We start from the raw sequence: 21,973 nt of genomic DNA, 5'->3' as shown, positions 1-21,973 counted from the left end.
CTTACGAGGGAATGTCCTGCTTGGTCAAATGCAAATCTAAGTTTGGCTGCAGCCGATGTCAGTACTGAGTGGTACTAGGAACTTGCAGAGGTTTTGATTTTTATTATACACTGATTCTGTACTATATTACTGATTCCATAATATCCTATTCTTATGATTCATTGCTGTCATTTGTATTTCTGACCATAGTGTAGAGCTTTGACACTTATTGTATTGTTCTCCTCTGTCCATCTGGGAGAGGGGAAAGGTCAGACCCTACTTATAATAGTTTCATATCTTCAAAATATGTGTCGTTTTTACAGTTGATCTTACTAGCTATCTTAAGAGGTTAGCATTCAAAAAATGCTTGTTTTTTCCTTCTGTGCAACGTAACTTTAAAATGGACAGAAAGGGTTCCCACTGTAGGTGCTTCAGAGTGAAGAATTGTTGGTTTTGACATTAGATGAGTGCTTAACAAACGTACTGGATCTTAACCAATGAAAACCAATTCTTAGTCACATTTTCAGTCTGTCCTCGAGGTAGAAGTATTATTTCCTATCTATGGATGAGGGATGCAAATTGAAGGTGTCCCTTACAGTCTAACACGTGAGATTCCCTCATCTTGACTTCAGAGTTTCTGTAAAGCTCCAAGGCTGGTTCTTCAACAGAAATTGTGAAGGACCTTATCAAATGAGCAGTGTCTGTGACTAAGGCAGGAGCTGATGCAGAGGCTGATCTATATGTAGAGTGACACTGACGTGGTGTACTTGCAAAAGGATGAGCTGTAGTAGGCACTTCTGATGAGCTTGGCAATTTTTAAGACTAGAGTAGGTGGATGTGTGGTGATACTGGGACCTTGCTGAGGGTGGGCATGCCTCGGGCTTCAAACTGCAGAGATCAGCCTGACAGTAGGTATTCATAGCATAAACCTCCAGGATGATGTACTGCCTGAGCATAAACTATCAAAGAAGGCTAAACCAGGCTAGAGAAGGGAGCCTAGCTCTCCATCTGAAAGTCTGCTTTGAATCTCTTGCTGTCAGAGGGGGCTGTATGTTTGGATCTGCAGGGAGAGCACTTCTGAGCTGTCATGGTGCAATTATGCTTATTTGTTAGCAGCCCTCTGAGAGGGTAAAAAAAAAAAAAAAAAGAAATTGAAAAGGAGTTTAGGGAAAAAAACCCTGAGCATCATCCTTGCCCACAGATTGGATGTTTTACTGGGAGGTGCAGGACTGGTCTGTATGGGAGAAGGAAGTGGTGAGTGTTCTACCATTGCACCTGGGAGAAAGCACATGTGCTCAGAGGCAGGGAATGGGTGGCACTCTGGTTCGGTGTAGACACAGTCACTGCATCTCCCCAGGAAATGCTATGTGAAGGGGAGAGTAGGAAAATACTGTGCCTCTGACCCTGTTTATGGCTTCCACCCTCTGGAGCAGCACTCTGCAGCTGGGCCTTCTCACACTTGATCCAGCCTTTGTGCTGCAGCAGGCCTCCCACTCTTGGTTCAGCCTTCAGCTCTGTCTTTGTCCTTCCCTCTGCCATGGTCCTCCCACTCTAGGTTTTACCTCACCTTCCTTGTGTGCTGCCCAATCTAGGTTTGCCCTCCTACTCTGTGGTGGGCCTCCATTCTGAGGTCAGAGTCACAGGTCCAGTTCACCATCCACTCTACTGTGTGCCTCTCACTCCCGGTTTGGACTCCCACTCAGCTGTGAGCCTTCACTCTTGGTTTGGCCCCTGCTGTGTATTTGGCCTCCAAGCTCATTTTGGTATCCCAGTCTTCATTTATCCTTTACTCTGGGTTCAGACTCCTGGTTGGATCAGCCTTCCGCTCTGCAGTGGGCCTCCCGTACTTGGTCTGGCCTCTTCTTTGTGTGTCCCTACAATGCTCAGTCTGGCCTCCGCTTCTATCTGTGCCTACAATGCTTGCTCTGGCCTTCATTTCCTTTTGTGCCTCCTGCCCTCATTTCAGCCTCTACTTTGGAATCGGCATGCCTCCATTCTTTTGATACCCATTCTTTAGTGGCCCTCTACTCTTGATGCTTAGGCGTCCTGTCTTTGTTTCATCCTATGCTGTGTTGTGGGCCACAATTCTCACTTATTTAGCCTCCCAACCTTGTTTTGGTTGCCAATGTGCAATGTGCCTCAACTCTCTTTCCATTTTGGCCTCCATTCTGCAGTTGGCCTCCTGCCCCCATTTCAACCTCCCGTCTTCAATGATCACCAAGTTTCATTGGTTCGGCTTCCTATGTGCCCTTTGGTCTTCCACCTGCAGTTTGGCCTCCACTCCGCAATGAGCCTCCCACCATTATTTCAGTCTTCAGTCTTTATTTTGGCTTTCCCATTCTAACAGTTCTCAACCCTCATTTTGGTCTCCCATTCTGCAGTGGGCTTCCCATGCCCACGTCAGCCTCTGCTGTGTGGTCAGACCCCCATGTTTGATTTGGCCTCTACTCTGTCACGGGCCTCCCACACTTGGTCCAGCCTCCTACTCTGCCATGAGCCTTCCACACTTGGTTTCATCTCCCACCTTGTGCTGGGCCTCAACTCCCGTTTCAGCCTCCCATGTTTGGTTTGGTTTCCTCTCTGCGTTCAGCCTGCCGTGCTGTGTCTGATCTCCAGTCTGCTGTGGGCCTCCTGCTCTTGGTCTGGCCTGTTCCTCCCTGGTGGTCCTGCCCTCTCCTGGTGGGCCTTCCCCTGCCTGCCCACCTGGCAGTTTCAATGGCAGGGGAAGGACGCTGTGCTGTGGCTGCCTGTCCCTCCCCGCAGCCCTGCAGAGTGCCGGGGCAGAGCCCTTGCTGCGGTTGTGGTGGGGCTGTGCCATGCCGGCAGTGCCCAGGGCCTCGGGTTCGAGCTGGCAGCAGGAGCCCGGCACAGGACAGGGAGGCACGCCGGGCTCCAGGGTAGCGGCTGGTGCAGGGTCTGTTGTGCTAAAGAGCAAGCCCGCCTATGCAGGACGTGGTGCTGGCACAGCTTGGGGCTCTTCTTTCCTGCACAGCGCTGAAATAAATCTGTCTTCCTTGCAGGCCTCAAAGCTGGAGAAGCAGAGCAGCGTGTCTGAGAGCGACTATGATAACCCCACCGCCCCTTTGGAGCTGGAGGAGACAGGGTAGGTGCCGCGATGCAGAGCTGACGCCGCAGTGATGCAGAGCTGATGCTGCAGTGACGCAGAGCCGACGGCACAGCTCCCCGCTGTCGGAGGATGGGGAGTTGTGTGAGTGGACAGTTCTGTCCCACAGGGTTGACCTCTGCTTTGCTCCTTTGCAGGTCAGGCAGGAAGGGCCGGCAGAGGAGCGTCATTTGGCAGGGGGAGGGATCCATCCCTGAAGATGCCGACACAGCTCCCAGCTCCAGTTTGCCCAGTACAGAAGATGTGATTCGGAAAACTGAGCAGATCACTAAGAATATTCAGGAGCTGCTGCGAGCAGCGCAAGAGAACAAGCATGACAGGTAAGGCGTGAGTGACAGAAAAGCTCCGGAGTCTGTGAGAAAATGAAGAAAATTCTTCAGGTGTTTGCAGCAGTACAACCAACACCCCCACGCATTAATGCTGGAGGTGCTCATTTCATACCTACAAAACGCATAGGTCGGTGGTGTTTCCTGGTGTACTGGACCGAGTGCCACGAGGTGAGTGGGGACAAGTGACCAGCACAGGCGGTGGGAACACACACTCCCATCCAAAAAGGCAGTGCAGTCCCCTGCAAGTGGGTTCTGGCTGCAGCGCTGCCCACTGCTTGCCCACAGCTGGCACAGGGACGGGGAGCACTGGGAGCAAAGCACTCGTGAAGTCCTGCTGCAAAGTGGGTGGTGTTTTAGATACGAATCAAATGAGTATTGCAGAGAGAACTTGGCATACATTTCTCTCAGCTCTCCAGGCCTACATGTCCTTGGGTAAGGACACTCCACAGAAGTGCAATAGTAACATCAAGTCTGCTTTCAGGAGAAAATTGTGAAGGCAGGGAGAATTTGGCTTTCCTAATGAAATATTAGTACAGATAACATCCCAGCAAAAGCAACTTTGAACTGTTTGGTTTAAACACAGACGTAGCTGGGTAATCGGGAGGCTGTTCAGCAGCACGTTGGGCAGCATGCAGCTTCAGCTCCCGTGGGGAACCTCTGGCCCGACTGAAAAATTAATTTTCAGAATAGCTGTGAGCGAGTGAAAAACGATCGCGCCCCCCTGCCTGATCCATCAGGTGGTGCTCCTGCACAGCTTTTGTAGAAGACTGTAAATAGGAGTTATGTCTTCCCAGGTACAAACATGCTTTAGGTCTGGAACAGCTTTGGTCTCCAGAAAATCTGAACTTGCAGACTGGCAGATCTTACATTCCGTTTCCCATCCCAAACTCTGTGCCCGGCTTTACCTGTGAGAAGTGGCTGGCGATTTGTGTTAAGCCCTCGCTTCCTGCCTCGCTGAGAGAAGTGTACAACAATGGGGCCAGTTTTGTTCTATGTTTTTTCCTTCTTGTACTTTTCTATTTTTAGAAGGGACAGCGCGCGGCCTCTCCTTCTCACGCTGAATGGCGAGTTCTAACGTGTTTGTGCTGAGCTCGTTGCCCTTGTTCTGTAACCTTTTCCACTGCAATCCCTTGTTGCTCGTTTCTCACAGATCATAATGAGAAGCAACAGTAAGAGAAGCTTTAAATGAGTTTGGTTTTTATGTATACCACAGCTTACAGTATTTGAACTATATTTTTTTAAAAAAAAAGCAGTGAAAGAAACAATGCAGCATTGCCTAGCTTTTGCTGTTAAATTGAATAGATTTTGAAACAACCTGTTATGTTCTTTTTTGTTCTCTCCTCTGTACCATGCCTCGAGTGGGGTGTTTGCCAGTACTTAAATGAGTATAATCTTGCAAAACACTGAACTGTGAAGCTGCTGTTGTTTTCTTATTCCCTGGCTTTGTGTCAGGGGGCTGAGAACTGCCCAGCCTGGGGCATGCAGGAGATGGAGTATGCTTGTTCCACCATTCTCTTCTTGCAGTTAGGGGGAACACTTCCTTAACAAAATGAGATACATTATTACAAAATGTAATAATACATCTCCCAGGCTAGTGCTGGGAAGGTTGTAGATAAAAATCACATGCTGCATAGATAATCAGAGAGTAATAAAATGATGCAAGAATATCATCTATTAATGAAACACTTTATTTTTTTTTTCCTCGCTTTCTTCCATTTCTTTTCCTGTACTCAACTGGCCGAGTAGAACGTTAGAGCGTTCGGGCATGCTCAAGCTCAGACATAGCCTCGGCTGCTTCAGCACGCTGGTTCCCTGGGCTGAGAGAGCTCCCCTGCAGCCTCTGACCGTCCAGCAGCCCGGTCCTGCCTCCTGGTACTCTGGCCTCTGTCCCTGCCTCCCAGGCACAGTGTCCTTTCTGTTTCTCTCTGCTGCCTCTTTCCCTCACGCACCATCTGCACGGGGGTCGTTAAAGGCTATGCATGAAATGCTTCAGATGATAGAGAAACTGCAGGTAGCTCGTACAGAGAGTTATGAACCTGTGATATTACCTGTTCAGTCAAAGCTCTCATTACGGATTTAATGGGGAACAGAATCACAGCCTGGAACTGGAACTGTCACTAGTTCAAGAGATTCTCCTGTCTCTGTTCTGCTTATTGCCCATTATCACATCCAACAGCACAACACGTGGTTGCTGCTTCTGTGCAGTGTTGCAAAAGTAGCAGAAGTTTCATGGTTCCCAACATATAACATTCACACCTGACAGCTTGGGCCCTCGACTGTTTATACAGCTGGCATGTCAAATGAGATCATTTGTATCTTGAATCAATGAAAAAAAATCTGTGTGCTTATGTAGTATCTTCCAACCTGACTAAAATATTGTTTATTAATGCCTAAAATAAAAATGAATTTTAAGTTAGATGTTCTTTAAAACAGAACTTCCCAAGTTTTATAAAACCCCAGGTATTACTGTCAGTTACAAGTATCAGGATTGGAGGAAGAGGTTACCGCAAGTTACTGCTATTGATGGATTCTTTTTTCCAAGCTGTCACTACTTGAATATCTTCCTCATGTCTCACTGGAATGTGTGTAAACTCAACAAATGTGTCTGCTTAGTTCATGAGCTTACAGTGACTGTTTAGACTATAAAATAAAGCCATTCCTCCAAGACACACTGTGAACTTTGCAGCGAACCTAGGGAACGTACCATGAAATATACATCCTTAATCTTGGTCTTTCATTCAAGTAGTTCTTAGGGTTTTCTCTGCCTTGTTAGTGAAGGGTTTAATCAACAAACTGGCTTTTTAATGAGGTACAGTGCTCTTCAGTGTGGCTCGCGGGGAGCAAATTAATGGTTAACTCAATAGCAGGATGGGAATTACAGTGAGCTTGAAAGACTTCTCTCAGCTTTTAGTTTATTTGGCAGAACTCATGTGATTTGAGACATACGGAAATGCTACTTTGTAAAGCAATTTTCCTGCATTGCCAAAATGACCCCAGTGTGTTGCTGCTTTCTCAGTGCGTTTGCAAGTGACCTATTTTTGCACCTTTGGTATTGCAAGATGACTGCATAAATAATGACGGGGGGGGGGCAATGTTGTCTTTTTTTTGGCTTCAAAGGGCAATGATCTACCATAATCTACAGATGCTGAATATTTTTCTTGAATGCTGTTGCTTTGTGATTTTGAGATTCTCTTGCTTAAGATTGAATCACATTAACTAACTTACACTGAAATTGAGTTTTTGAAGATTAAAACCAAGTATTTTGAAATTAGACTTTTGACAGACCACACTAACACACCGCTTCGCAGCAGCTTATGGTAAATAGTTTTAAAATCCCTTTTGAACAGACCAGTTTTCATTTCATATGTGTCAGAAGTGAAATCTATGAGGACTAATGGAATCTGCATTTGTTTAATTAGCTAACTCACCAGAATTACTGAATATTTAGCCTATAACTTACACGCTGAAAGCAGTTGGTAGTTTGGAGATGCATGTACCTGTCAGCTGCTGTATGAGAATTGTGCGTTGTCTGTTTACTGTGTATAAATTAATCCAAGAAGGCATCTTGGTGTTCTTAAGTTACCTTCATGTGATGTTTTATCTTGAGTTAAACTTTGCCAAAAGAGCAAGGTATGAATTCTGTGCTGGAAGTTTGGCATAGCCGTTCTCGGTAGGTATCCAGCCTTTCAGTTTGTGAAATGAGAGAGGTGAAATAATGCACCTAGTGCTGCATTCCTGGCTTCAACAGATACTAAACTGATAACAAGGATGGAAATAAATCTCCTTGGAATCAAGGTGTGTCCTCAACATGCAGATCTGCAACATGCGAAAGCTTCTAGCTGGGCTGCTGACCCGGAGAGGCACGTTTGTTACAGAGATCGCGCAGAGGTTAGCTGAGAACCGATGGGTTAAAAGCTTATGGAGCTCAGACTTCACCTTGTGCTGCCAAGTGTTTTGAATACAGGTTTTGGGGTTTACTGTATTTTGGTAACTTAGGTACAAAGTGTGTTTTTTTAAAGGCTTCTACTTTGTAACTTACACATGGAAAAGAAGTGCAGGAAAATTACATTGCTTCAGAGGTGTGGACAAGACAGTCCTATAAATATCAACACTTGGCTCTTAAATTATTTTTAAGAGTTTGGATGGCCGAAATTCAACTCTGAAACATAAAATCCATTGAAACACCTTTTTTTTTTTTTTAACTTCAGAGATTACTGGATATTTTTAGCTGCTTAGATTGTTAACAGTTTTAAAATTTTTCTTTTAGTAGACTGGTTTTACAGTCTCTTGGTTTATGCAGAAAGAGATGGATAGAGATTTCCCTGAAATGGCAGCAAGCTAAACTTACGCAGATACAAAGTGGGGTTTTTAATCCACTTTTGATCGTTAACACTGCACTGAGGAAAAATAGTTGGTTTTTTTCCCAAAGCACCTCTGTGTCACCAGATTTTGTTTAAATATTTTCAAACTGCAGAATCTTACTTTACTTTGTGCCTGACTTACATGAACCAGTTTGCCTGGCACACTCTCCCATACGTAACAATAATGTGGCAGTTGTGCAGACGCCAAACACAACAAGCTCAGCAATTTTCTATATGATTTGGAGACAAATTCTAGCATTTAAATAGTGGGGTGGGGGGAAGGTTAGGAAATGCAACCGTACCAATTAATGTGCAGCTAATATTCAGAGACACATTTCCATAACTGCATACAAATTGAGGCTTTTTCTGACAATGTTTGGTATAATAGTTGTGGAGAGCTATTCCTTCAAACAGACTTTGATCAAACAATAATGAAAACTAATGAAGAAATAATAATGAAATAAAGAAATAATTTAGTGCTATTGGTTAAGTTCCTGCTTTTTCTGAAGTGGCATAGTTACATGCAAACTTGTGCTGCAGCGTGCTGGGGAATGCTGCGGAGGCACTAAGAGTCTCCATGCTGTGTGTTGCACGAACTACTCCAGTTGCCTTCAGTGCAGCCTACAAAGATATTTTTAGAATATATATGAGGGTTTTGTTACTTGGTTGTTTTTAGAATAATGGCCACTGACTAGAGAAATTGAAGAGGACAGAGTCTTCACATAATGAATAATACAATGCATCTTTTTGCAGCTATATACCCTGCTCCGAGAGAATACATGTGGCAGTAACAGAAATGGCAGCCTTGTTCCCAAAAGTAAGTACCTTCCAGCATTACAATGTTTTTGGCCTCTTTCCTCATTAGTAGATTTCCCTTCATTCAGTACCTGAAAACCAAAAGCCAAAGGTAGGGAAAAATGACTAGACGTTTTTTGTCCCATCTTGCATCTTTGTATTTATTAGTGTGCCAATTGGGAAGGGCTAACGTGTGAATCCCAGCCTTTAATTTTATTCTTGAACTTAAAACTCTAAGAATTGCACATAGTTCCTCCAAAGCGTGAGGCTACTTGCATTTAGCTTGAGGAGTCACGTGATTATATGGGAATTTTGCTGGGCTCGTCACCCCCCAGTTTCCATTTGAGTGCCATTGCTTGGATTTGTTACTTGCAGGTGTGTTTAGGTCTGTTATCCATCTACCAGAGTGATCTGTTTCTTCACAGCCAATTGAGGGGGTGAAACCTCCATGACTAAGTTTTTTTCAAGTCTTATGTACCTCTATAAAACTGCATGGAAAATCTAATGCTGTTGTGCCTACCTGAACGGATTGTCTTGTACACGCTGTGCCCTGATGTCAGCCAGGACATGGGCTGGGTGAACAGGCACAAGAAAATTTTTATGAGTAACTTCCTAAATGAGAGCACGAAGCAGTATTCCCTGCATGCTGCCTGACAGCAGTTTGAAATGTCCCTGAGATGAGAGAGGAGAAATTCCAGGAACTTGTTTCATCCACCCCTACCACACGTCTCTGCAGCGATGTCTTATACCGTTGCCTGCAGCACAGAGAAGTCCGTGCAGAAAGCAGGGCCATAGCAGCAGGAGTTTCGTATTAAGGAACGCTTGTGAAACAGTACCGGCTAATGAAAAGTGATCCTGAAACGGTTTTGTTGTTCTGTCAAGTTCAGCTTCTGCTTTCCTTTCCCAGAAACCCAAATCTGAACTGGTAAGGACTTCTTTGCGTCTGCTGACATCTAGTGCCTACAGACTCCAATCAGAGTGCAAAAAAACCCTTCCCGTGGAGACGTGCCCTACCACGGACATCCAGCTGGTCACGCAGCAAGTTATCCAGTGCGCCTACGACATCGCCAAGGCTGCGAAACAGCTGGTTACCATCACAACCAAAGAGAACAACAACTGAGTCACACTTGGCTTTTTAGTCTTGTTTTTTAAAGGTTGAATTTCAAATATAGGTGTGGAACTATTCGAATTTTTATGAGAAAAACTAAAGGGGCAAGAAACTTTTTTTAAAAACTCAGTATTATTTTTGCATGTTTTCTAACAATTTTATGATTAATTTAACCCACTGCCTTATTTTGTGCCTGTGTTGCCAGTTTAGTTACAGATAATAGCATGTCGCGAATAGCTGCCGAGTCATTATCACGTACCAGCGTCGTATCGAGCTCTTGCTAGATGTTTCCTTGGGGCCACGTTCTGCTTTCAGATATTGCTTGCAAAACTCCAGCGGAAGTCAGCTGCGCGTATCAGAGGGCAGAATCTCACCTCTGCTCTGTCCGGCCTGGAGCCTCACGTGCTGTGATGCCGCTGGCTGAGCAACCTGCAGCGAAACAGGCTCTGACGGCGCCAGGGCCGTAACTGCTCCCCAGCAGGAAGGCGGCTGTAGTCCCGGTAACGGAGTACGAGCCGAATATTATCTGTTCCCATATCAACTGTTGTGCAATAATATGTTTTTAGTCTGCTAAAACAATAGTAGTTGTGGGCATCCGAGCTTATTACATGTAACTATACAAGGTCTTTGTCACTTTATCTGTTTTGGAAGGAATTTGAAACTTCATAGTTATTTCTTTTAGTTGTCACTATGCCATTAATATATATGTTTGATGTTACTTTAGGGCATTAGTGGTTAAAATATTATGCTTTGTTTCTGATTTAGTAATTCATTCTTAAGTTTCCTACAGATTTTTACTGTCGTCTTCAAGGCACCGTCTTGTTTGCAGCAGCATTGCTCAGTAACTCAAGATGCAATTTACTAAACATTTTTTTTTCTTTTTTTTTAATTATCACAGAACAGGAAAACAGAAGAGTGCCAGTGCAAATGCAGCTCTGTCTGCCATAGCATATAACCTCTGTACCTCAACATATCCAAATGTGAAAAGATTTCTGTTATCTAGTAAGTTTTATACAAATCTTTCAAAAATTTTACAAGCTACATATGGAGTACCCCAAGCTCAGCTGCCTGTTAGAAGGGCAGATGGGTGACAAATGTCAATGTGTGTTTCGGGGTTTTTCATTCTTAACAGTTCACAAAAACGTGTCAGTCCCCGTGTTAAAAATGTGAGCTCTTTAGGAATCTAAATTCCACGGGGAAGTGGGGGGAAAATCACTAATTTTTGCCTCTGCCTGTGTCCCATTCAGAAGTGTGCTGTTATTTTCAAGGCGCTGGCCCTGGCAGTTCAGCTGCAGCTACTTAAAGTTGTCTTCTAGTTAAGAGCGAAGTTGTGGTACTGCACTGGCTGCCATGTGGCAGCAATTGATATGAACATTTAAGACAGTTTTTACAGAAACATTTCAGTCAGAAACAGCTATCTGCTGTTCCACAAACAGGTCTGCAGGACGCGGTCTGCCAAAGCCATGAACTCTTCAGGGCTTTCTGGTGCAAAACTGCCATATTTAGGTGAACAAATGAACTGAAGTTCAGTGGTTGGTTCCTTTTCAAATCATACTGTGTTTTATGTACGTATAAACACAAAGTGCCATAACACTGTTGGATTCTTGTATGTTGTAATTAGCTCTGTTTTTAAAGTAGTGCAAGTTTGAGGGAGGGAAGGAAGGGAGAGAGTTAGATGACAACCCAGTAATGTTCTTCGTTGTAGGGTGTTTTATTTCCTTTCTGCACTTCTGAATTCCAGAACTGACCCTAAACTCACAGGAACGCAGACAGGCTGGGATTAGAACTGCAAAAGATGTTTGTAAAACACACTTCAAAGTTATGCTACTGGCAATTAAATACATTGGAAATCTTCTAGGAACTCTTCCTTAAATTGACATCGTTGAAAGGCAGTGGATGGTATTTTTAAATCTCTCAGGACCCTGCTTTTCTTTAACATATCTTACCTGGTTTCCACAGCAGGGTAACGCTGGGTTACGTTGTAAGTTACCAGTTGTTTAAACTTGCCTCTGTACCAAAACAAATGGCCACTTGGATAACTGCACGCCCTTGTTCCAGCTACACTAGCCCCAGATTTTCTACAATCAACCATTTTGCTCGTTGGAAGGCTTGGCTGTAAAACCATGGCCAACCTGTAACTGATTTGTCCTTTTGTCACTTCAGCAGTGTTTCTGGTCAGTTCCCCATCTCCAACAAACCCTTGTTCTAGGTTGGTTATAGTCACACTGTGTCATAGCTCCAGAACCACGGTGATGGTCATGCAGGACAGGCAGTTTTGATGTTCTCAGTAAAACAGAAGTGCTCTGACCACATGCTGATGTGCTGCATCGTCTCTTTGCACCAACAGGCAGAGCGGGTCAGAACTGATGGTGGAACTAAAGAGTAGTGAGTAGATTGGCCCTCAAATCATGCAGCACTGTAGTACCTGAAATAACAACAGTGGGGTTGTTTTTCTCTTTTTTCCCCTATAAACAAACTCACTCGCTCGCTCTTTACGAAACGCTGCACAGGAAAATGAAATTTTTTTTGCCTTTTTCCAAAACTTATATTTATCAGTGTCATTCTGTCTGTACAATATTTTGACTTAATCTTTTCTTTACTGTATTACTATAAAATGCTAAAACCCTTTCAGTGTGCAAAATTATTTGGGGTTATTTGACTGCTAGTTTTGTAAAGAAAAGATCTTGAAAAAGTTCCTGTGGTTGAGTGAAGCCTGCAGTGCTCAAAGAGCACCTGGCTCTGTGGCAGGATCTGAACGTGCCTCACCAGTGGATGGATTTTAAGCAGCAGTTGCTGACAATGATAGCAAGGAATCATCGAAAGACTGAGGGACTTGGGTCGTTTTAGTCTAGAGAAAAGAAGATTGAGGGGGTATCTTATTAATGCTTACAAATACTTAAAGGGAAGGTGCCAGGGGGATGGGAACAGTCTTTTTTCAGTGGTGCCCAGTGACAGGATGAGGTAATGGGCACAAACTTGAACACAGGAAGTTCCATCCCAACCTGAGGAGGGACTTCTTTCCTGTGGGGGCGGCAGAGCACTGGCACAGCTGCCCAGAGAGGGGGGGAGTCTCCCCCTCTGGAGCTATTCCAAACCCGCCTGGATGTGTCCTGTGCCACTGCTGTGGGTGCCCCTGCTCTGGCAGGGGGTTGGACTAGATGATCTCCAGAGGTCCCTTCCAACCCTGACCATTCTGTGATTCTGTGAATCAAGCACAATAATCAGCTAAAACTCCCCTCCCCTCCTGTTGTTGGAGCAGTTTGCTCATGTAAAGAAACACAGTTGTTCAGGTTGCAAGTATTTATTGTTTATGAAACAAGTGAAAAAAAAATTAATGAAGTCTTCAGCACCTTCTGGAGAGGAACGGTACGTGTTAGGAATTACTGCCGCAGCACACATCATCTGTCTTACTGATTTGCAGTGCATTAGGAATTATGTCTAAAGGTCTCTTCCAACCTAAACGATTCTATGATTTTATACCTCCTAAAAGCCAGCTGGGTCTCCTGGCACGTCCCGCTTCTCGGAGGTGAGAGTCTGACACTTGAATAGCAAACACAGCACGCAGTGGTTTACAGCTCCTGTTCCATGGGAGGCGTGCATTCTTCCGTGGTTTAGATCTAAATGGCCCATTTATTTGCTGTGTTGCCCCAGTGTAGCACGTACTAAAATACAGCATCACAACTCCCCAACACAGAGCACCTGAAGCAGTTCAGTGCTGCAAGGATTCTCGTACCTCTGAGTTCTTGAAGCCAGTAGAAATTTGCTCTTGTGTTCAGCTGGGCCACAGCTAGATGTTTTCAGAAATCTACTGAGTCAAGTCTCGGTGTCATTGTAGGCTATTCCAAAGCCACTGTTACTTCAGGGGTTCCTTGATTCTTTGAAGTTTTCTTTCTGTAGTCTGCAACTCCATTTAGTGCTGGTTCCTCAGGTGCAGAGAACACGACCCCTCAGGTCCATGCTGCTTTTGGGTAACTGTAGAGCTAACAGGGTCAAAACAAAGATCATAACTACTTTATGGGCTCCAGAATTAATCTTCCATGCACGCGCTATGCAGCATGCAAAGGAGATACGTTGGAGAGTACAGAACATCCTCCAAGAAGAGGCAGCAGTAATGTTTAAGAGTTGATACTTCAAGGCAGTAACACCTCCTTCCGGCTGTCCCTGACTTCTGTAGCTACTGTCTCACAAATGGCAGAGATGAGTTACTCTGGAGTAGCTCATAGTTTAGTATGAAAAGTAGCACCTGCTGGGCATGTGGTTTAAGTAGGGTGACTTAAATTCATCTTTGTTTTTAGAGCTCGGCAAAGCAGGACAGAAGACAGAAAGACATGAAGCAGATGAGATGCACTGTACCAACTGCATTAATGCAGCTGATAATGCTGAAAGCCATTAGAATAACATTTGACACTGTAGCAACAAGTCTGCCTCAAAAAATATTTGAAAATTGGGACCTAAAGCATCAATATCAGCAAAAGAAAAGCAATTTATAAGAGAGAACTATAGACCTCTGTCAGAAATAGCACCAGGGCAGGAACAGGCCCAGTGTTCTGCCCTGGTGCCGTGTGGCAACTAAGGTGCAGATTAGAAGCAGCGACAGTTCTGCTTGCACGATGCCATCGCCCTCCCCGATGTGCTGGCGTGTCAGGGTGACCAGTATGGACAGGCTTCCCCTTAACGCTGCCACCTACCCTGCTGCGATGCCCCTGCTCAGCCATGCGCTTGGCCTCCTCCTGCACTAACTTCTCACAGCGTTGCCGGGCTGATCTCTCCTCTTCTTCCTCCTCCCTCTGGCGCTGCTGCTCCTCCCATTCTTGTAAGCGGCGCTCTGTCAGCTGGGCACAGAGAAGATGGGGCTGTTATGGCAAGACTGGACGCAGACTGGGCACCTTCAACAGCTGGGTGCGTGTGTGGAAAGCATGCCGTACCTGCGCCTCCAGCTCCTGCCTGCGGGCTGTCTTCAGTTCCTCCTCCTGCTCCTTCTCTCGCCTAGTCAGTTCTTTTGCATCTTCAAGTTCTTTAATCAGCTGCTCTCGATACTTTATAGACTCTTCTTGGGCTCGTCTATTTAACTCCATCTTCTCTTGGATCTGACGCTGCCTGCCTGCAAGGACCTTTGTGAAGAGAGAGGATTAAGGGAGAAGGTAAGTTAGGAAAGGGGCCAGACTTACAACTGGGGAAATCTCAGTGCAATGGTTAAACCGTTCCCAGGAAATGTATTGGACAAGCAGAAAGACTCTGTGCTGGGTACTGAAGGCTGTAACCCTCTGGAGGGTGGGGGTTACAGCTGGAGTGATGGCTTCATCGAACCAAGAGAGACACCTCATCAAAAAAGGTCATCACCTCACTCATCAGGCGATCTCTGGCCTTCTTCTCCCTTTCCCATTCTTCTTCCCTCTTCTCCCAGACTTTTTTAGCTTCTTCACTAAAGGAGAGAGGAAGAATCATCTCTAAGGTTACTACTTCCAGTTAAAAAACCCTATATACTCCATGGGCATAGATGAGCTGTAGAGGAGCACCCAGGTTTCTGTTCCCATTTGTTCCCAGGCAGTTGGTGTGTCCGCCCCACCTGTGCCTATTGCAGAGAACCGCTCTGGTCCCCCTGTTACTGAACAGCAGGAGGTAACACACCAAAGGAAACATTGGCTTGTAACAAGACTTCTTGGATGCGCCAGTCTGCTCCAGGCGCAGGAGGAAGCTTGCCTCTTAACTACTTCACACAGGGGGGTGGCTAATTAAGGGCATTGCTGGAAAAGTTGAAGATTTTGCAACTCTTCCCTCTGCAACAAAACCTTTAACTAAAACTTGGTGGTAGTGCACGCCGTCCTGTTACCAGTGACAATGCTCTCTGCACTGGGAAGAGCATAAGGTGAACCCAAAGGAGGAACTCGAGGCAGCTTTTATCTGCAAGCTCAGAGATACAAAAGAAAACAATATGTGGGGTTTGGGTCACTTAGACTTAAACCCCTCCACATCAGTAATGCAGAATCATTGAAAGTTGGTTACAAAGTACTTACAACTAAAAGGTGATTCTTGCCCTCTCTGGGTTACTACTTCTTTTTGTTATTAAAGCTGTTGCATTAAAGTTAATGTAACAGAAATTAGGGACTAGGTCTTGGGTTGAGGTAATTGGAAAAACAACTGCAGGCTTTGGTTCTGCCCTGACAGAAAAGCTTTGGGTCCGTCTGTACTGGCATGCTGACTGCCCAGCACAGCACCGGGCACGTGGAACGAAAGGGCAGCACTCACTTCTACTGCAGAGCTCCTGGAACTGCAAAGGCCAACCAGGCACCTCTTCCTAACATCCACTTTCAAAGCCCATTTAACAAACATGAACAGAGCTCTGCCAACCAGGCAGGAGTGTTCAGCAGGTACACTCTCTTTAGGCGTTGCTCAGAGGTGGGCAGACTCACCTAAACATAGTCTGCAGCTCTGCCTCCCTCTCCTTCTCTAACTGGAGCTGTTCCTCAATGACACGTTTCATCCAGGCAACATCTGCAACAGCTTTTTCTCGTTGCGCAGACTGGCGGCGCTGATCCTCATCTTCTTTCTCGAGGAGGGCTAATAAGATTTGCCTGTCTATCTCCTTGAGGAAAACCACAAGATTAACAACTATCCAACAGGCTTCCAGCCTGTCTGCAGGGCTTCTCTCCACAAATTATTGGTGACATAGCGTCAAAGGCGTGCTCAGGAAGACGCTCGGTCTGCTGACTTCCCCACGATCTTTTTGCTCCAGCCCTGCTCACTAGCTGGAAGGGATTTCCTAACTAATTATCTGTAGGCATCAGAGGCAGGCACACAAACAAAACACGAAGAACAAGTTTCTTCAGCACACAGCAACTGTAACATATAAATCAAGGGGTGTTTTCGCTTACCAGCTCCTCTTGTATCTGCTGGGCTCGTCTCTTTAACTGGGCATTACACTGATGCCTCAAAAAGCGACTGAAGGAGAAAAAAAAAAAAAGGAAACATTCAAACTGACTCTAGAGCCCTGCTATTATACGCCAGCGCTCAAGAAGGTACCTCTGTGACAACATGACTTACAGGCAACAGAGGTACCTGCTAGTGCTAACATGAACAAAAAGAAGTAACGGCACCAATGCACTTGCTTGTTGGCTCTTCTGGGCAGTTCCATCAAAAACCAAGTATTTACAACCCACTGCTGCTATCTGAAACATCTCCTCATGCCGCAGGTACTATTGTGGACAAAGGAACAGATTCTACCCAAGCCCTGCTGAAACAAGCTACACTCGATCTCATACCCAAGCTCTTTCTTCTTCCGGTGCTCTTCCATTTGTTTCCTTTCTTCTTCCAAGTTCTCCAGCTCCCACTGCTGCTTTAATAAATTCTGTCGTTCTTTTTTCAGCTTTGTTGCCTAAAAGGAAAAAAAAACACCAAGAAAGAGTAGGTCAGAGCTGCACATCCCAGAGAGAGCGTTTGTAGCAGAGTGTGTATCCCATTCTGTGCCTCTGCAAGCAGTCAAAATCCTCATTGCAGTAAATATTCCACATTAATTTCATCTGTGTCTCAGTGGCTCACAGCACAAGAAACACTGAGGAGCCGCAGCTGACAGAGCCTGTGACCTCAACCTGGCACATTTAGAAGTTTCTGCAAATCTTTTTTCTCATCTGGTGCAGCACCAAAGGGTGCTCGCATTTCAAGCATGGCAAACAAAGCCACCAGAATGCAGTTAATATGCCGGTGTTCAGGGGAGAGGCCTACATTACTAACAGAAATTACATCACAGCTAACTTTCTTCCAGATTTAATCTAGTGGAAACCTGGAGGGAAGGGGTCAGGCCAGTGTTGCTGTATTTCCAAGTGAAACAATGAATTTCCTTCTCAAATGAGGAGAAACTAAAGATTACCTCTGTCTCTTGTAATTTCAGTTCTTCTATTTGTTGAAGCAACGCCTCCGCTTGCTTCTTCTCTTCCAGCCGACGCTTCTCTTCCTCTTGTCTCATTCTTTCCAGCGCTTCCCTTCGCGCGATTTCATATTCATTTTCATAACGGTTTTTCTCTTTGAGTTCAGTTGCTTCTTGCTTTCCGAGCCAAAAGAAAACATGACATTTAAGGTTAGGCTAACACAAAGAAACTGCCCCTGGCTCAGGAAACTCACAAATCAAACTCCTGCAAGCTGACATGTATTGGGAAAAGATGGAACAAAAAACACTAGGAAGGAACACAAGGACAAAGCCAAACTATCTGCTGATTACCGCCTGAAAATAATTATCAGTCTGTACGTGTCCTTTGCAGGACCCTGCACAAATCTGACGCTAAGCACAGGTGATCCCACAAACACACTCAGATTTTGCTATTACAACCTCAATTATTGTTTTAATTGACTCTGAAATCTGTATTTGAAAAACTTTATTATTCTTTCACATCAAAATCACTGTATTCCCATATCTAGCATGGGCATATTCAAATACTAAGCTTTTGCAGCTTTGCACTGACTCTGTACTGCGGTTTGCTGTTAGACGAGCCCCCAGTGCCACAGTGAATCCTGCAACACATCCCTTCAGCAGACAGCACTGGATTTTCTAGGAGATGGACAGTGTGTACTTGTTAGACAGGAATGATGGCTCTTCGTTAAAAGCATCCTTCCTGTTAGCAGCTTCTGTCGTTCTGTGGACACCAGAACTCCCTGTCGCTACAGGACTGAGCAAGGCAACCTGCCATTATTTGGTTTGATTGTGAGAAAAACAAACAGACGGCCAACTCCCATTCCTTCCGCATCTGAGCTGTGCACGTACAGGAAGGCAAGCTGTCTGCCAGCCGGGTCAAAAGGCACATAGTGTCACACCTCCACCTGCTCAGGCGTTTCAGGAATCTGTCCTAGTGAGCAGTGACACCAGGGCTACCGCAGCGTACCTTGGTTTTTTGCATTAGCTGATCACCCCAGGCCTCCATCACATGCTTCCTGTGCAGCTCTGACTCCACCTGTAGACAACAGATGCTGTTAGTGCCAGAGGCTCTCCTGTCCCCCAGGATCTACTGGATGCTCTGGAGCACCATCTGGCCCAGCTGTAGCCCTGAACTCCAAGCAGGACCCGCCTCTGCCAAGTTGGGCTTGTTTGGGTGTCCTGTGCCCACCAGGTCCCAAGCTGAGGGTCACACGCCAGTTCTGGGAAACACTACAGTGACACTGAAACCAGAGCTGTGGCAGCTGGAGCAGCAGGTCAGCAGAATAAAAAATAAGGAAGCGCCAAGGACACAACAGGTACAGCTTCAAAAAGCACCTGAGATATTTACATCACAGGCACTGAAAATCTGCTGAGTCAGAACAGATTTCTGACTGTTCTTGAAAAATACCAGCTTCGAGGGGACTTCTTACACTGTTAGGTGATTTTCTTCTTTGCCTTTTGCTTATCAGAACTCAGGACAATTGCTGCAATTCAAGATGAATGACAACAGTAGATATATGATGACTTTCAAGTTTAATAAATGCAAGGCAGCGGTGACTGAAAAGAAAGTAACATCACCTCCCGGAGCTCAGCGTTGTTTTTTTTCCAGTGCTCATACAGCAGCTGCTCAGCAACCTGGAAACACGAGAGTTGGATTATGTCAGCGTACAGAAGAATTTGAGATATCAAACCCTCCCAAGGCAGCCGTTAGTTAAGCAAACCAAGTGCTGAAAAACGCAGCATGGGGCACTTCTGTCCATAGAATCATAGTTTGGGTTGGGAGGGACCTTTAAAGGCCATTTAGTCCAACCCCCCTGCCATGAGCAGGGACATCTTCAACTAGATCAGGTTGCTCAGAGCCCCATCCAACCTGGCCTGGAATGTTTCCAGGGATGGGGCAGCCACCACCTCCCTGGGCAATCAGGTCCAGCATTTCACCACACTCATGGTAAAAATTTTCCTTTTTATATCTAGTCTAAATCTACCCTCTTTTAGTTTAAAACCATTACTGCTTGTCCTATGGCAACAGGCCCCACTAAAATTTGTCCCCATCTTTCCTGTAGCCCCTTTTAAGTACTGAAAGGCTGCTACAGGGTCTCCACGGAGCCTTCTCTTCTCCAGGCTGAACCCCCCCCAGCTCTCCCAGCCCATCCTCCCAGCAGAGGGGCTCCAGCCTTCGCAGCATCTCGGTGGCCTCCTCTGGCCCCACTCCAACAGGTCCATGTCCTTCTTATGTTGGTGGCCCCAGAGCTGGACGCAGTACTCCAGGTGGGGCCTCCCCAGAGCAGAGCAGAGGGGCAGAATCCCCTCCCTCGCCCTGCTGGCCACACTGCTGGGGATGCAGCCCAGGATGCGGCTGGCTTTGTGGGCTGCCAGCGCACATTGCCGGCTCATGGCCAGCTTTTCATCCACCAGTACCCCCAAGTCCTTCTCGGCAGGGCCGCTCTGAATCCCTTCATCCCCCAGCCTATACAGGGGCTGCCCTGACCCGGGTGCAGGACCCTGCACATGGCCTTGTTGAACCTCATGAGGTTCACATGGGCCCATTTCTCAAGCCTGTCCAGGTCCCTCCAGCGTGTCAACCACATCACTCAGCTTGGTGTCACCCACAAACTTGCTGAGGGTGCACTCGATCCCACTGTCTGTGTCAACGAAGATATCAAATATCCATCCCCCAGCAAGTGCGATTCGCACATCTAAAGCAAGAGAGCAGCCTTGCCTGTCCTGTCGCCGGGAGGGCTGTAGGATCACTCCTTCATCACCAGAGATGAGGAATGAACCCTGGGCTGCGAGGCCTCTCCTGGCTCAGACCGCGGGGGACCCTGATGCTGCGCTCACCTTCCTCCTCCGCTCCTCCCGGACGGCTCGCAGCTCCTCGCTCCGCTGCCGCATCCCGGTGAGCTCCGACCCGCTGCCCCGACGCAGCTTCTGCAGCTCCACCACCAGTGCCTCCTGCTCCTCACTGAGCAACTGCCGCAGCCGCTCCCGACGCTGCTCCAGCCGTGCCGCCACTTCCTCTGCCTCCTGCTGCACCGCTGCCGGGCTGCCACACAGAATCATGGAGAATCACAGAATTTATGGGGTTGGAAGGGACTTCTGGAGATGATCTAGTCCAACCCCCCGCCAGGGCAGGGGTGCCCACAGCAGTGGCACAGGACACGTCCAGGCAGGTTTGGAATGGCTCCAGAGGGGGAGACTCCCCCCCTCTCTGGGCAGCTGTGCCAGTGCTCTGCCGCCCGCACGGGAGAGAAGTCCCTCCTCAGGTTGAGATGGAACTTCCTATGCTCAAGTTTGTGCCCGTTAACTCTTGTCCTGTCACTGGGCACCACCAAAAAAGACCTGTTCCCATCCCCCTGGGACCCTCCCTTTGAGTATTGATAAAATTCCCCCTTCAATCTTCTCTTCTCCAGACTAAAAAGCCCCAAGTCCCTCAGCCTTTCCTCATCAGAAAGATGCTCCAGTGCCCTCATCATCTCCGGAGCCCTTTGCTGGACCCTCTCCAGCAGTTCCCTGTCCCTCTTGACTCGGGGAGCCCCGAACTGGACACGGTGCTCCAGACGTGGCCTCCCCGGGGCAGAGCAGAGGGGGAGGATGACCTCCCTCCACCTTGCTGGCCTCCCAGAAGACCACTGGCCCTCTATAGCCATCAGGGCACATCTCTGCCTCATGGACAAGGCCACCCGGCGCCTCGCGGGGATCACCCGCCGGCCCCCTGTCCCCGGCCCGGCCTCCCCGCCCGGGGCCCGGCCCGTACCTGGGCGGGACGGTACGCGGTGCGCTCCACCGCGCCTGCCTGGAGCAGCAAATGGCGGCCTGGGCGAAGGAGCGGCTGGCCCTCTCCCACCGCTGCCGGTTGGCCGCTTCCAGCTCCCGCCGCCGCTCGGCGGCCCAACGCTCCGGGGCTCGGCCCCGCGCCGCCCACTGCAGCGCCATCGCCCGCCGCCAACGGCCGCCGCCCGCCGCCATGGCAACGCGCCCGGCCGCTACGGGCGCCGCCGAGGGACACGCCGGGCCCGGCTTCGCGGGGAGGGACGGAGGAAGGCGGGGGGACCGCCTGGTCCGGCGTCGCCCCCGCCACCCGTTTTTCCAGAAGGGCCGGTAAAAACAGCGCGCTGCCGCCCCCTCTCCCCGATCTCCCTCCGGCTCAGCCCGGGGGTCACCCCCGGCACTCCCACCCCCGACCCTTCGCAGAGGCGTTTATAATTACACACACCCCACACCCCCCCCGCGCCTCCGGCGGGTTCGTTCCCCCAGCGAGGGCCGCGCTAACCCAACCACCTGCTGCGCTCTATGAAAAATTTATCTCCATTAAATAATTTAACAACGACCGGCCTGGAACCCTGCACCTGCCCGGGGGGGGGGGGGGGGGGGGGG

At 47.4% G+C, this 21,973-nt stretch overlaps 2 protein-coding genes across 4 annotated transcripts in view; one reads left to right on the top strand and one right to left on the bottom strand.

The window, feature by feature from the left end:
* The window catches only part of GIT2 (GIT ArfGAP 2), a 33,011-nt gene extending 22,672 nt beyond the window's left edge, over positions 1–10,339 (top strand). For both annotated transcript variants that reach the window (XM_082491681.1, XM_082491680.1), the window contains 4 exons: positions 3,000–3,082; positions 3,241–3,423; positions 8,547–8,610; positions 9,496–10,339. In XM_082491681.1, the coding sequence (XP_082347807.1) occupies positions 3,000–3,082; positions 3,241–3,423; positions 8,547–8,610; positions 9,496–9,708 (543 nt within the window). In that variant the 3' untranslated portion in view covers positions 9,709–10,339. The remainder of the gene's footprint in view (positions 1–2,999; positions 3,083–3,240; positions 3,424–8,546; positions 8,611–9,495) is intronic.
* Positions 10,340–12,987: 2,648 nt separating this feature from the next.
* Positions 12,988–21,682, bottom strand: TCHP (trichoplein keratin filament binding). Of its 2 annotated transcripts, none has more exons than XM_082491657.1 (12): positions 21,354–21,682; positions 20,438–20,642; positions 19,178–19,234; positions 18,567–18,635; positions 17,561–17,734; positions 16,956–17,068; positions 16,569–16,635; positions 16,107–16,279; positions 15,037–15,118; positions 14,622–14,807; positions 14,385–14,528; positions 12,988–13,676 (listed from the first exon to the last, which is right to left on the bottom strand). In XM_082491657.1, exons 1-12 carry the CDS (start codon positions 21,563–21,565, stop codon positions 13,644–13,646), a joined length of 1,515 nt encoding a protein of 504 aa, XP_082347783.1. In that variant the 5' UTR covers positions 21,566–21,682; the 3' UTR covers positions 12,988–13,643. The 2 variants fall into 2 exon arrangements, with proteins under 2 accessions (XP_082347783.1, XP_082347784.1); XM_082491658.1 differs by having other exon boundaries at positions 16,107–16,276.
* Positions 21,683–21,973: the final 291 nt, after the last annotated feature.

The sequence above is a fragment of the Vanellus vanellus genome, assembly GCF_965231255.1.
Source record: "Vanellus vanellus genome assembly, chromosome: 16".
NCBI lineage: Eukaryota > Metazoa > Chordata > Aves > Charadriiformes > Charadriidae > Vanellus > Vanellus vanellus.
Note: the sequence above shows the minus strand (reverse complement) of the source record. Positions and strands in the feature narration are given on the sequence as shown.

Coding starts and splice junctions, on each gene's coding strand:
- TCHP (XM_082491657.1), bottom strand. CDS start 21,565: ATGGCGGCGGGCGGCGGCCGTTGGCGGCGGGCGATGGCGCTGCAGTGG. Junction 17,069..17,560: donor TGAAATTACAAGAGACAGAG/GTAATCTTTAGT, acceptor TTTTCCTTTTAG/GCAACAAAGCTGAAAAAAGA. Junction 15,119..16,106: donor GAGCTGCAGACTATGTTTAG/GTGAGTCTGCCC, acceptor TCTCTCCTTTAG/TGAAGAAGCTAAAAAAGTCT.